Below are 14,040 nucleotides of genomic sequence, written 5' to 3'. Positions count from 1 at the left end.
GTTAACTTTTCAGTCAATCAGATTTTGTCTTCTCCTTCTCTCTAATAAAAATATGTCCTCCCAAATGAAATTGCCTAATTGGGATGGAACACAAAGGCAGGAATTTCATTTTCAAGATGTACCGATACACTTCATCTAAGGAGTTTGTTGACTAGATTACATCGCTTTTCAATTAACTGCCATCTTCAGAAGCAGAAACTTAATCCATAGTCATATAGCATGCTCTTGTTTGATGGGGCAAAATGGAAGGCAAAAACAGTGTGAGAAGGGTTGACAATGGCTTTGATGGTGAATGTGGGCAGGGTGGAGAAAAGGAGTTAGGTAAAAGTCAGAAAGTGAAACTGTTGACTAACTCATCAGGAATGGGAACAGCTATGATGAAAAGTCAGTTGCATCCAGCTCTCACTTCTGCCTAACACTTGCCAAACAGTGTTTCATATGGGCAAAGATTGCTATGATGTACCTTTGTGTTCCCTGGATTACTAACTCTAGTCTGATGACCCACAGATAAATCAGCTGCAATCCAGTTATCAGCATGTTTTATTATAGATTTAAAATGCAGACTACTATGTGGAGAAACAGGAAAACAGTGTACATTGAAAACAAAAGCTAAAATTATAACATCAGGAAAATGTAAAGGTCACCTGTTGGTAGTCAGCCCTCTAGCTGCAGCTGTAGTAACCTCTGCTTGCCCTGAGAAATCACCAGTATGCCAAATTTTTACAATTTCATTTTCTCCCTTAGTCTGCCATGATTATCCCAGGAATGAAGCGGGGGCAGAGAGGAGTCATTAAGGAGAGTTTCACAGTGGTGTGCTGGTGAACTAGCTGTCCAAAAGGAAAATGTGTAGTGTTTGCCAATTTACATGGTATAAATACTCCCACCATAGCCAATTTCAAGAATGCCTATAATTAATAACTAAAGTGCAACTTTCCTGAAAATTTAATAATATGCGCTTATAAGCTAGCACCAGCACACTCCAGCACACATTGCTTATAACACAACAAAGATCAAGAACACCAAGATTTTATATATATACATATATATACACACATATATATACACACACATATATATATATACACACACACACACACACACATATGTATGACACACTTTAATTTCCTGAGAAGATATGCAAATGCAACAGAAACAAGCTCTCCAAGTCTTTGGCCCTGTAGCTAGTCAGCTGATGTTTTTTTAAAAAGTCATACTAAGAAACAACTTGGCCTCAGGCTTAGCATGCTCCTGAGCAATTTTTGTTACACAAAATACAAAAAAAAATTCTTTTAAATAGCTTTACATGTAATATTATTTAACATAATGCAGCTTTTCACAAATATCCATAAATATTTTAAATTTGTTTACAATGTAATATTATATACCTTTCAACAAGAACCTGCAAGTAGCTAATTTAAGAGTCCAAAAATTTTGAATTAGTGCTATTTATTATTTTAGAAGTTAGCACATTTGACTAAGATGGGCCCTGCAAAGTGAAGAGGGGAATTTGGTTGGGATAAGGCCTGAACAGCATCCTGGATCTCCCTGATTCAGGCAGGGAAAAAAAAAAAAAGTGTGCTGGTAAAGGAAAGATCTGTTGTAGCTTCACTCTGCTCACCTTGGGCTAAAGGGGTATATGCTTCCTGAAAAGTGAATTCGCTAAATTTTAGAGTCTTATAACACGATAGCAGAAATAACAATTCTAAAGCTGAGACAGTGCAATGCAGGGGACAACCCATTGCCTCTTGTAGTCACTTGTCCTATGAGTTGAGGAAAGTTGGCTATGCTATGCTATCACATTCTCATCACTAAAATTTTCCCCCAAATGCCTGCCCAATTAACTTCATAGAATTGCTACCTGTTTTACAAAAGCACTTTGCAAACTGTGGAAAGCTAGCTAAAAATACTAAATCATTACATGACATAATCCAGTAATGATAATACCATTCTGGGGTTAAACCTAATGATTACTAATGGTTACTCTTTCTTTACAATTAGCAATGTTTAAACACACACACCAACAGTAAGTTCTCACAAAGCTCTACATGAGGGTTCAGAATGACTCCTTTGATAAGGCTTTTTAAAGCACCCTGCATCCTGAGGAAGATAAAACCAAGAGAAATTTCCAGATAGCGTACATTCCATTTTATGCCACTTGTACCTCTATTCCAATAGCTCTCAGATTGTTCTTTATCTTCTAACACCACCATATCTAAAGTAGGGTATGGTAGGCATATCTGTGGCCATCCTATCAGTCTACTTTTTATTGGGAGGGTCTCAGAAGATGGGAGTATGAGAAGAATGAATTACAGCAGCCCAAGAATATGAGAACAAAGCCAGGCTACTGTCCCAGATCCTTTTTGCATACCAAGTAAATCTTCCATGGGAATAGAACTCCATTTTTCCACTCATGAATTCAAGAATTAGATAAAGATTCTTTGAAAAGCACATGTCCTCTGTCATCCATATTTGTTTTATCATGGATTAATGAAGTATATCTGCAGATCCAACCAAAAGTCTTTGTCTCTTCCCCTGAGTCTCTTTCAGATAGGCATGATAGATGAAAATTCACATGCAGAGGAGTTCTGTTTGTGTTGATTTTTGTAGACAGACAAACTCTAGAAATTGAATATCTTCTCCCTCCAATCCACCCACTGGCACCTCTACATGTGCTGAAGGGAATGAGATCAAATCAAGTCTCTAGGAGATGAATTGGGGATTTGCTAGTAAAATGATACCCCAGTATGTATTATTTTTTAGAACCTGGTGCTCAGAGTTGAATATCAAGTCTATGGTATCCCCAACATGCAATTCATAAGTCCCTCCTACATTTTGGATTTTAGATTTGTTTGTTAGAGTTTGTATCATGTCTTTGTTTTTATACAGCCGCACCTCAAAAGGAGCTACATCATTGTAGTTTGCATTGGGAGCCACTTGGCCATAAATTAAATATAAGCCATTCTGAAGTATCTCCAGCTTCCAGTCAGACACCTTATTCACGCAAGGAGGTTCAGAAGATGCCATTTGCCATTTTGAGGGTAATGGTCCTATAAGAAATATACAAGGATAAAAAAGATGAAAGCATAGTTATTTCATTATTTCATCCTTTTCCAGATTGTAGTTAATTATTTACCACATACATGTTGTTTCTTTACCTGATCTATACTAGTTCTCTTCAAGAAGAATTTTTCTATTTTAAGTACCTATCTACTCCTTGTTTTAGAGAAATTGCAAATCCAAATAGTATTTCTTGCTTGGAGCAAGAATTCTAAGGAAAAGAATTTGGAATAGAAAAATGAGTTAAGTGACTTCGCATCTCTTGTTGATTAATATTTGTGGGAAAAAGAAAGGAGAAGAAAAGACTAATGGAGAAAGAAATCACAAGCCAAAATTTTGAAAACCAGGGTTGGCAGTCCATGCCTTTCCATGCATTTTCGGTGTAAATACCACTGGCTGTTTATCACTTTATCAGTGTGGCTTCCCTTAATTATGCTATATTAAAAAGTGTTCTCCTATCACTCCCTCATTTTACCTTACCTGAGTTTTCTTCATAAAGTGTGTCAGTGTCTAGGATGTTATAAACTAAATTGTTCATTTGTTTATTGTCCATCTTGTATCACTTTGAATGTAAAATTTTTTAGGACAAATATATCTCTATTTTGTTCATTCTTGTATTTTCAGCACCTGAAAAAGTCCCTGGTACCTGGTAGATGTTCCATAAATATTTATTGATTGAATGATACTTCCATGTTCCTGAATTAGGTGCTTTGTGTCTAAATTATGGCTGTTCTCCTCAGTTTGTAGGTATATATCATTTAAGACCTACTTAGGATTCATTAAATAAACCCCCCAAAAATAGCTAATGGTAAATTTATGAGTTTATAAATAGAAATAACTTGACTATTTAAATATAAGGATCCCTAGTGCAATACTGTCCCAAATGGTAAAGAAAAGGTAAAGACCTAATCATTCATTTTCATTAGCACATATGAAACTTAGATGTTTGCCTAACATTACTTGGTTTTGCACAGCAGTGTGATCTCACAGCCCCAGGAGGTGCTTTTACCACCCAGAATGCTTATCTGTTCTGCAATTCTCCATAATTTTTGTCCTTTGTCCCATAATTAAAAAGAAAACTTGATGAGGAAACACCCTGGAAGAGGTAACATTTTTACTTCAATGCTCATTCATATGAATGACTAATATAAGACTCTGAAGGTAGATTCTGGAGGAGAATGAAAGAGCGATCACTAGAACAAAAGACAAAGCCACCCAGTACCGCCAATGAGCTCGGAGCCCAGTAAATTTCTTCTTCCTTGACATGTAATAGGCAATAGGCAGGTCACCAGGAAGAAGTGTCATTGGTTCTCCCATTTAATTCTGTGAAAGGGGGTCATTTACAGACCACCTTAGCATCACTTGAGTTTCTCAACTTTTACCACATCAAGGCAGAATTTCACACATGCCATGCATTCCATTCCACTTACGGGCAAAACAAAAACAAAACACAAAGAAAGAGACAGGCAAAAGGACATTTTCTAATTCCTACAAGCCAAGGAAACCTACTGGTTTAAACTATATAGGAACACAGGGGTTGCAGAGTTAACTCTAGAAATGGTCTGTTCTCAACTGAAAATGTATGTTTGGCCTGAAACCTATAAACAACTTTAAAAAAATGTATTTATCTGAAATTTTCCATGTATTCTAAGAATCTAAGACTCAGTGTAACTGTAAACTGGTGTGTTTTCTAAGCAAATATCAGGTGACCACAAGGGAAAATGACTCAGAAGCTAAGCTTAGAAGAGAAAGGAGTGGAGGAAGTGGCCACTTTTCCAACTCTCATTGCTCTTCTATACATTTAGAAACAACAATGGCACTCTCTTACATACTCCACTGGACATTAGCAATATGTGAAACATGAGAAAGACTTTAAGGAAAGGTTGTAGAAATCTGAAACTTGTTGTGTTTATTAAAACACAGAATTAAAAGGAGATTCCTGGATCTCAGATTCATAGGCCAGTAAGAGAGATGTTCATTCCTGGCCAGAGATGCAGCCTTCAACATAAGCTTTATCAGGGCATGGGCTTCTTTTGCCTGGTTTACCTCTGAAAGCCTCAGCTCTTGGGCAACTGCCCAGTACATGATAAGTAATTATGCATAGTAGCTCAAAAATGAATAAAAGAAAATACAGGTTTTCTTGAGATCGCTGACACCTGCCTTCTTGCATCACAAACTAAGAAAAGTAAAAGACATGCAAGATAGGTTACTCACCAAACTTAGCCATACAGGGCTCCTTAGCAGTCTGTTGGGGAAAGAAAAGATGAATTGATTAGGATGATGACAGTGTCATTAATTTTTTTGATTGATTTATTTAGAGCTTTGAATTCCTGAAGCAAACTAGTGTTCTATAACCATAAAAAAATCCTTCCCTTCACCATGTCTCAGCCCTCTCAGCCTCCCTTTAAAGTTGAGTGGCTCCATCCTTTACCTTTTATTACCTAGCTTCCCTTTTAGGTCTTTTAGACAAAGGTCAAGATCTCATTCCATTACCTAATCTATACCTACAGGACAACTATTTGATATCGGACACCCCCCGCAACCTTGGGCTCTAAAAGTTTTTCAACAAAATAGCAGTTTCCACACCCCAGTGACTGCACAAGGTGATCTGTTGGTATGTGAAAGGAAAATAGTGAAGCTTCTATTTATGTTTATTTTATTTAAAATAGTAAATTAAGCCCTAGAAATATTTACAACTCAGATTGATGAAACCACCCATGTATAATATTCAGATAACTACATGTCATATACAGTATCTGAGATACCCTGAAAAACAGTTCCAAGTTTCAGACTATTGCAATGTACGGCAGTTCACATGCTACAAGATGCCATCAGTGTGTGGTTAATTTTACAAACACAAGCAGTTAATGCTAAATGTCAAAAATACTTTGTAGTAAATTAAGGCATAACCACAAACATTTTTTGTATCACCCAAAGGTTATTGGTTTCTTAATGGCAAAGTGCTTAAAAGACTTTTTGAACTTAAACATGTTGCACACTTTCCTTTTGTAGGATTTCTCTGGCTGCTATGCTAGGAACAAATTAAACAGAGGCAAGGGCAAATGTAGTGAGACTAGCTAAGAGATCATTACAGTCATTCATCTAGGCAAGAGAGCATGGTGTCTCTGACCAAGGTGCTAGCTGTGTAGATGGTGATACTTGGTTGGAAAATAGAGCCAACAGAAGTTCCTGACATGGATATGGGGTAGGGAATGAGAAGAAACAAAGATGACTCCAGTATTTTAGGCCTGCATAATTGGAAAGATAAAGTTGTTATTCACTAAAATGGATAAGATGTAAGAGGAATAAATGGGGAGGGGAACAATGATGAGTTTGGTTGTGGACATATTAGTTTGTGATGCTTATTATAAATCCAAGTAAGTGTGTCAAGCAGGCTGAAATTTAAGGAGCTCTGGTGATATACATTTAAGAGTCTTAAGCTCATAGTTGATGTTTTAAGCTGTGAGATTGTATGAGGCCATCATGTTAGTGGGTGTAGATGGAGAGGAATACTGGGGCGTTGTGATGTTTAGAGGTCGGAGAATGAGAAAGAACAAGCAAGGGACAATAGAAAGGAAAAGCTGAGTCTGAAAGGAAACTAGGAGAGTCTGATGTTTGGAAGCCAAGAAAAGAAAGTATTTCATGAAGGACGAGTGATCAGCTGGTGTCAAATGCTGTTGATAGATCAAGTAAGAAGAGTACAGTGAATTGACTGATAGATTGAGCAACATGGTAGTCACTGGAGTTCTTGACAAAATTAGTTTCTGTGATATGTGAAGAGGGCAGAAGCTTAGTTAAAATACATTTAAGGGTAAATGGGAAAAGAGAAGTTGGAGGAATTTTGCTGTAGGGAGAGCAGAAAAAAATGAGTGGAGTTTGGATGAGGATGAGAGATCAAAGAGGTTTTTTGTTGTTGTTGTTGTTGTTATGTTTTAATGTGAGAGAAATGACAACACGTTTTTCTATTTCCATTTGATGGAAATGTTTCTGTAAAATGGATGAGGCATAATATGTAAGAGCGAGGAGAGAACTGTTGCAGCAATGTCCCTGAGTAGGCAAGAGAGGATAAGATTTAGTTCATAGATGGCTTGGATAGATGCATGGACAATTTATCCATAGTGACAAGACAGAATAACAGTATACCTGGACACAAATGCCAATGAGTTGTTGATATTGGAACTTCTTTCCTCCGTACTTCTATTTTCTCTTAAAATATGGAGGCAAAGTTATCAGTGGAGAGTGAGAATGGGGAAGAGTTATTAGATGTTTGAAGAGAAGCTAAAGGTATGAAATCATCCAGTAGAGGAGAGTGAATGGACTGGGGAAACATGGGCTGTTTCCAGAGCAACAATGAAATCCACTTGAAGGCAGTGGCTGTGAATTTAAAGTAAGACCTTTCAAAAAATTTTATGTTTTTCTTCAGATATATTCAACAGTGAAAGAGACAGAGCAGTTGGATTTAATCAGCATTGGAGGTTTTCCATAGTCGAGCTTTTGTCATTAGAGTATAATGAAGATAGAGAGAAGCAAGTGAGTGAGTTTATGCGAGGGAGGTGTTAAAGCTATAGATCTTGGAATTTAGTTGTGGAAGGAAGGAAAGAGAGGCATCCATCAATGAATGATGGATTGAAAATTAAGTGGTATGACATGATAAGAATATCCAAAGATGTGTTCTTCCATTTTAATCTATATTTGTTTGTCGGGTAATTTTTCAGTCATGATAGTCAAAATCATGAAACAAGGTAAATTAACATATCAAACTTCAAATTGCTGTATCACATAGTGTTAAGCTCAGATTAAAAAATAAAATAAATGCATTCACCACGTTATTAAAATATTTTACTTATTTTAGTAATGTTTATGATATATTAATGATTATAGAAAATATAACATTTTGGTGAAAGCAAAATGGTTTTGCATTGTGAGAGTTACATTGAATATATTATTTGGCTCACCCTTATAAATATATATTTTGTGTATCTCTTTAGTGTACATATTATTAGTACTTGTATATAGTATAATAATTAGCATACAAATGTTGGGAATTATACTGATAATATGTTATTGAAAGGGAGGTGCAATTAAAAAGTCTGAAAGCCACTATTCTAGGAAATAAATTTTTTGATTCCCTACACTTGTTTTTGTTGTTGTTGTTGTTGTTGTTATTTTTTTGAGACAGGGTCTCATTCTGTTGCCCAGGCTGGAGTGCAGTGGTGTTATCTCAGTTCACTACAGCCTCATCCTCCTGGACTCAACCAATTCTCCCACGTCAGCCCCCTGAGTAGCTGGGACTACAGATGCATGCCACCATGCCCAGCTATTTTTTTTTGTATTTTTTTGTAGAGACAGGGTTTTGCCATGTTGCCCAGGCTGGTCTCAAACTCTTGGGCTCAAGAAATCTACCCGCCTCAGCCTCCCAAAGTGCTGGGATTATAGGCGTGAGCCACTGTGCCTGGCCTCTTGCAATTATTTCATCCTCATTTTGGTGTTTCCTGGAAGAGATGTTGAAATTCAATTTAGTTCAACCCATGATAGGGACGTGACAAAGACTCCCTTAACCCCAATTTCCTCATCTATAAAATGGGAGAAATAATAGCACCTAGCTTGTTGAAGTTGTTGGGAATGAGGTCGTTTTTAATAAGGGCTTTGCCTAGATATCCTGCCTGGACCTGTTCAATAAATATTAGCTGTTTGGGTGATGATGGTGATTGTAATGAAGAATTGAACTACAATTTAAGCATCCATATTCCCAACATTGTACAGCATTGTAAGCATGAGAAACAAATGTAATTTTTGGTCCTTGCTTCTCAAGAAGTTTATAATCTTTCTAGAAAGACATGATTACACACCCAAAGCAATTTGGTGACAATCTAAGTATGAATGAGTGCCAAAATACGTGCCACAGATAGTATCTGCACCATCTACTAGCATGTATGAGATGTGCTCAGAGAAACCTAAGCTATAGACAACCTAAGGCCAAACTAATTTCCAGGGTCAGAAATTCCGTATAATATACTGCAGGCTGCTTTATGTCTATTTAGTGCTACAGAGACCATCACTGTGATACTCTCTAATTATTGCCACCACTAAAAATCCATCTAATTGCAAAATCATAAATTTGGCTGTGAGATATAGTCTTTGATTGAGAGAGTGATATAGGTAGGCAAAGACTGTCCATATTGTTAAATGATCTTGTTAAATTTTTGCCCATTATTATCTCATTAATAGTAATGGGGCAAATATTAATCACTCCCCTCTACTGGGAGCTACTTTATGTCAGATACTCTACTGTCTCATTAATCCTTAGCACAACTCTACAAAAATTAGGTTGCTCATTTTGCAGATGAGGAAATGAGGATGAGAGGGATTAAGTAGCTAGCCTAAGGTCATGCAGCCAATAAAAGGCAAGAATGAGATCTACACCCAGCCTGTCTGGGTCAAAACTCTCACCACTACCACTCTGTGGGGTAAGTTTCTATTTATAATTCTGCTGATGTTTGGAAGTAGTAAATACCCACTCTTAAAGACACATATGGGTTAGTTATTTTTGCTTAGAAGGATCAGTTGCTTTTGTAACCTCTTCTTGATTTAAGGCAAGATTTACATAGTTCGGCTCAAAATGGCCAAAACAATCATTCTCTCTCCAAACCAACCCTAATCAAATCATCAGTGAAAATAAAATCTGCTCTGCTTTTAAGTAGAAGTACAACTTCCCCTTCTGAAAGTATCCTTCATTTTGCTGAAGTTCAGACTCTGCTGAACATTTGATTTCTTAGTGATAATTCCTGTGAGATTATTTTCACTGAGGGATTGACCAAACTCCTTGGACTCACAGCTATCCTTTTAGTTAAATATTTTCTCAAAGAGAGAAAAAAAAGAAAAAAATTGACCCAAGGAGCCAAGCTTCCCATCTAACACTTTTTAAAGTGTTACACTTTCTTTTAAGTGTACACTTTTTAAAGTAGTGTCTAGACAATCTGGAAAGTGGGACTTTGTATGTAAAAACTAGAGTGGAGACCAAAATAAAACTTCAAAGTTCATGGGTATTGTGACAATGTGGAAGTGGTCACATCATAATGAATCACTATCTGCCAGCCTCTCAGACCTCTTTTCCAGAGATATTTATTTGTGGCCAATAGGGAAAGGGAAGTACAGGTAAGTGGAAAGTGAAATGCAGAAGCTAGTATCATGTATGGTTGGCCAGGCCACTGGCTTTTCCCATAGAAACAAATCCTGCAAGTGTCCTGTCAGAACAATATTCTAAAAACATTTTATACTTCCCCAAATTTGAAACAAACTCTGGGTTATCTTTAGAGGTAGAACATTTCATTGAGAAACTGGATCTAGGAGAGAGAAACCAGAATCAGAGCTCAAACACATGGAATTAATCCAGTTTGATTCTGAAGAGAGGTGTCCCAGATGATCTGGCATTATTAGACTTTCTCTTTCCCTTTGCAAGAACTGCTGGGTGCCCTTGGGAAAGGCATCTGTGTATTCATTCCCGAGTCATATGTAGGAACTGATGATGCTTATATTCAGTGTTCTTCAGGGTTATCTGGCTAATTAATCTTATAATTTTTAGAAGAAAGAAGCACTTCCAAATTTAAGTTATTGCTATTCTCACCCTTCCTCTTCTTCAGAAATCTAGACACTAAGAATTTCTGACAATTCTTTCTTTCAACTTCACTGACCCAGAAAGTTCACACTTCTGCTTCATACATTTCTTGAGAGAGCAGGGTTGTAATTAGAAATGCCTCTGTTGCACATAAGCCTTGTCTACAGTTATGGAATACAAATTAATGGGCTACTGTGGAAAAATTGGCCAAAGCTATACCTACTCTAAATTAATATCAATAGGGGACTGCTTCCTCCTGCATCTTTTCTCAATTACTTTTACTTATCTTAAGTGGTAGAACTATATCTTTGAAATCTTCGCTGGTCAGTTCCCTTAAGAAAAGTGTTTCTGCTGTCACATTTCAACTCTTTCTCAGATGGACATATACCACTTTATTCTCCCCAAAACTTAGAGTCTTCAAATTTAGCCAGAAATAGGCTAAATCCTGAAATAAATAAAGCATTTCTTATTTTCTTTTTGATCAGTGCTATGTAGTCAACTGTGAGGAAAGATTTTTTAGTAAAGAACAAAACTAATCTCCATTCCCAGTGTACCATCCCATTCTCTAGGCCCACAGCTTGGCCTGCATCTCAATGGGAAATTCCTGACAAGCATCAGGGGCTTCCCAAATAGATATGGGCTTTCTCCTTCCTCCATGAAGTCTTCCCTGATCAACTCAATCTAAAGTCATTGTTCCCTGCTTTTGAGTGACTTAGGCATTTATTCTTCATACTACCCTTAAATAAATTCTTGATCATGACATTTTATAGCTAGAAGAAACATCATAATAAATCCATTCCCCTACCACCAGTTTTTTTTTAGATAAAGAAGCTGCAAACTAGAGAGATTAAATGTCTTTATCAAATTTATACAGCTGGTTATTAGGAGACCCAGAACCAGAATCCAGATCTTCTTACACCTAGCTCAGGGCCACTTCCCTCCTCAAAGACACACAAACCACCTGTCATTTACTTAATCCTGTCTTTCACTATTTTTTTAAGTCTTTTCCATAAATAAGACTATAGCTTGCATCCCATTCCTTGATATTCATTCATATTTTTACCTTTTTTATTCCACCAAGAGCTATAGCAGAGGGAAGGAAAAATACTCCACAGGCCCCTGTCAATTGGCTTAACCAGTTCTCTCTATCTAACAGAGTTCTGCAGCTAACATTTAGCATTTTCTGATACCTTTTATCTCAAAACCTTTAGATAAACTTCAAAAGCCATATCATGACAGTATTAGAATTGTATTTACATTATGTATACACATCTCTTCCTTCCAACTATTGCTAACAATACTGAGTGACAATGATAATAACTAGAAAAACAAATAAATAGAGGATTATAGCAAATAGTAACCTTAGGTACAATTGCCTCCTTACCTCTAATTGGAGAAAAATAAAGATTAGCCAACTGAAGGAGCAAAGAAATAGCAACGTAACTATTGAGCAAAAGAGCCACAGCTTCCAGGATGATCTCTGAGCTCCTTGAGTTCTTGAATGGCTTAAAGGCATATTTTCCAAGTGGCTCAAACACATTTTTGGAGAAATGAGAGCTGTGGAAAACAAAAATTCACAAGTGATGGGTGAAGGATGCAATGTCATGTTTTGTAGCAATATGGTAATTAGAAGTGGGTGTGGAAGGCGGAGTTTTCCTTCTGTCACTGTGTTAGAAAATGATACTTATAACTTAAGTGCTGACTCTCATTTGGCACCAGGTCAAATACAACAAAAGGAACGGAAGGCTGAAAGCCAACACAAACTCAGAACATAAAAAAAAAAGCACAAGGGAAGTTCAGAGGGGAAAAAAATTCTTTCCTAAATCAAACGGCAGTACAGTGCACGTGTAGAGGAGGCTTGGGAGAATAAAGTGGTGTGCTCTCATCTAATAAAGTATTCCAGATTATTTCTAGATAAGAAAATTACTTTTTATAAGAAAAAATAAAGTTTGAGATTAATCCCCCTACCATACTCCAGATATCATGTACATGAGCAGCAGAGTGTTAGGAAGCTGGAGAGGCTAGGATCTCTAGTTTGGAAAAAATAGAGTTTTCATCAAGTCATCATCTTGTTTACCTTAAATACACACAATTTTTGTTTGTCAATTATACTTCAATAAAGCTGGAAAAATAAAATCTATACTCACAAAAATGTTTCATCAATTTCTAGTGTATAGAATGCGTTCATTCTGAGATAGTCTCTAGAAAATATCAAGTGTATTACAAGAATTTAATAAAAAATTGTAAATAAAACAAGCTCAATTTTATATTTCATCATTTTTAAACTCTGATAATCTAGTTCTGGCATAAGAAGTTATTTTACAGAAGGATATTTTCCTGCATCCTGCCCTAAGCCTGAGCTTATACTCTATTCCAAAAAAAAAAAAAAAAAAAAAAAAAAACCTTGGGTTTTCTTCCTGGACCCAAAAATATGGGTTTACTACAAAATTGAGGAAGTCTCCTGGTTCTATGGATCTCAGTCACACAGGCTTTTAAATCAGACAGACCTCAAGAGCAGAGGCTGGCACTGCCCAGTTCCTACCTGCTCTGTGGCCTTAGGCATGTTACTTGAGTTCTCTGAGCTTCAGTTTCCTTAACTGTAAAATGGAGAAAATTTTCACTTTATAATGCTTTTGTGGAGAATGAAATGAAGGTGAAAAGTTTATGCATTCCATAAATGTTAGATTATCTCTTCTCTACCCTCTTTAGAGATGTAGTGAAGTTTAATTCAATTATTAAATCCTAGAAAAGAATGAACATTCTTTATCTTTCCCACAAGATAAAATTCACCTAAAGTTTACTTAAACAAAAGGAAGTACAATGAAAGTATTTTGGAAAACCTATTTTTTAATCTAAGAGAGAATTGACGATTTATAAATTAGAAAAAAGTCCAGAGATTTAACATCCTCCTTTACAAAAAAAGGAAACTAAGGACAAGAGAGTGTGAGTAGTGTCTCAAATCACTACTGGCTGGTTAATGATGGAGTGAAAACTCAAGCCCACAGATACTGCTTTGTAATCCAACCATTTTGTCTTAATATTGTACTATTTGCAATATTATTAGCAATATTTCTCTCTGAACTGTCAAAATTTTAATTTGGGCCCTATTTTACCTTGTTCAATAAACTACTTCTTAAAAGACCAGTTACACAAAAATGATTTTTCAACACAACAAATGTTTTTGTGGCTCTGTACTTAGATGCTGCAATGCAGGGATAAATAATAAACTTACTCTAGAAAAAGACTGATGCCTTGATCCCATAACCTTTGCACTTGCATCAGATCTGGAATTCATATACACAAGCACAGAACTTAAAATTGGAAGTTAAATTATGTCCTTCCTGTTTTTATGATCTGCCCCTTTTCCT

The 14,040-nt window shown here is 36.4% G+C and overlaps 1 protein-coding gene across 1 annotated transcript; it reads right to left on the bottom strand.

Moving 5' to 3' along the window:
* Positions 1-524: 524 nt before the first annotated feature.
* Positions 525-12,445, bottom strand: TNFSF18 (TNF superfamily member 18). Its single transcript, XM_004027914.4, is given in 4 exon segments — positions 525-3,047; positions 5,272-5,302; positions 12,057-12,355; positions 12,358-12,445. Coding segments are annotated over 4 exon segments (765 nt in total). The 3' UTR covers positions 525-2,700.
* Between the last annotated feature and the right edge of the window lie 1,595 nt (positions 12,446-14,040).

Source organism: Gorilla gorilla, chromosome 1 (genome assembly GCF_029281585.2).
Source record: "Gorilla gorilla gorilla isolate KB3781 chromosome 1, NHGRI_mGorGor1-v2.1_pri, whole genome shotgun sequence".
NCBI lineage: Eukaryota > Metazoa > Chordata > Mammalia > Primates > Hominidae > Gorilla > Gorilla gorilla.
The sequence above is the reverse complement of the archived record's forward strand: the minus strand, read 5'-3'. Positions and strand labels throughout refer to the sequence as shown.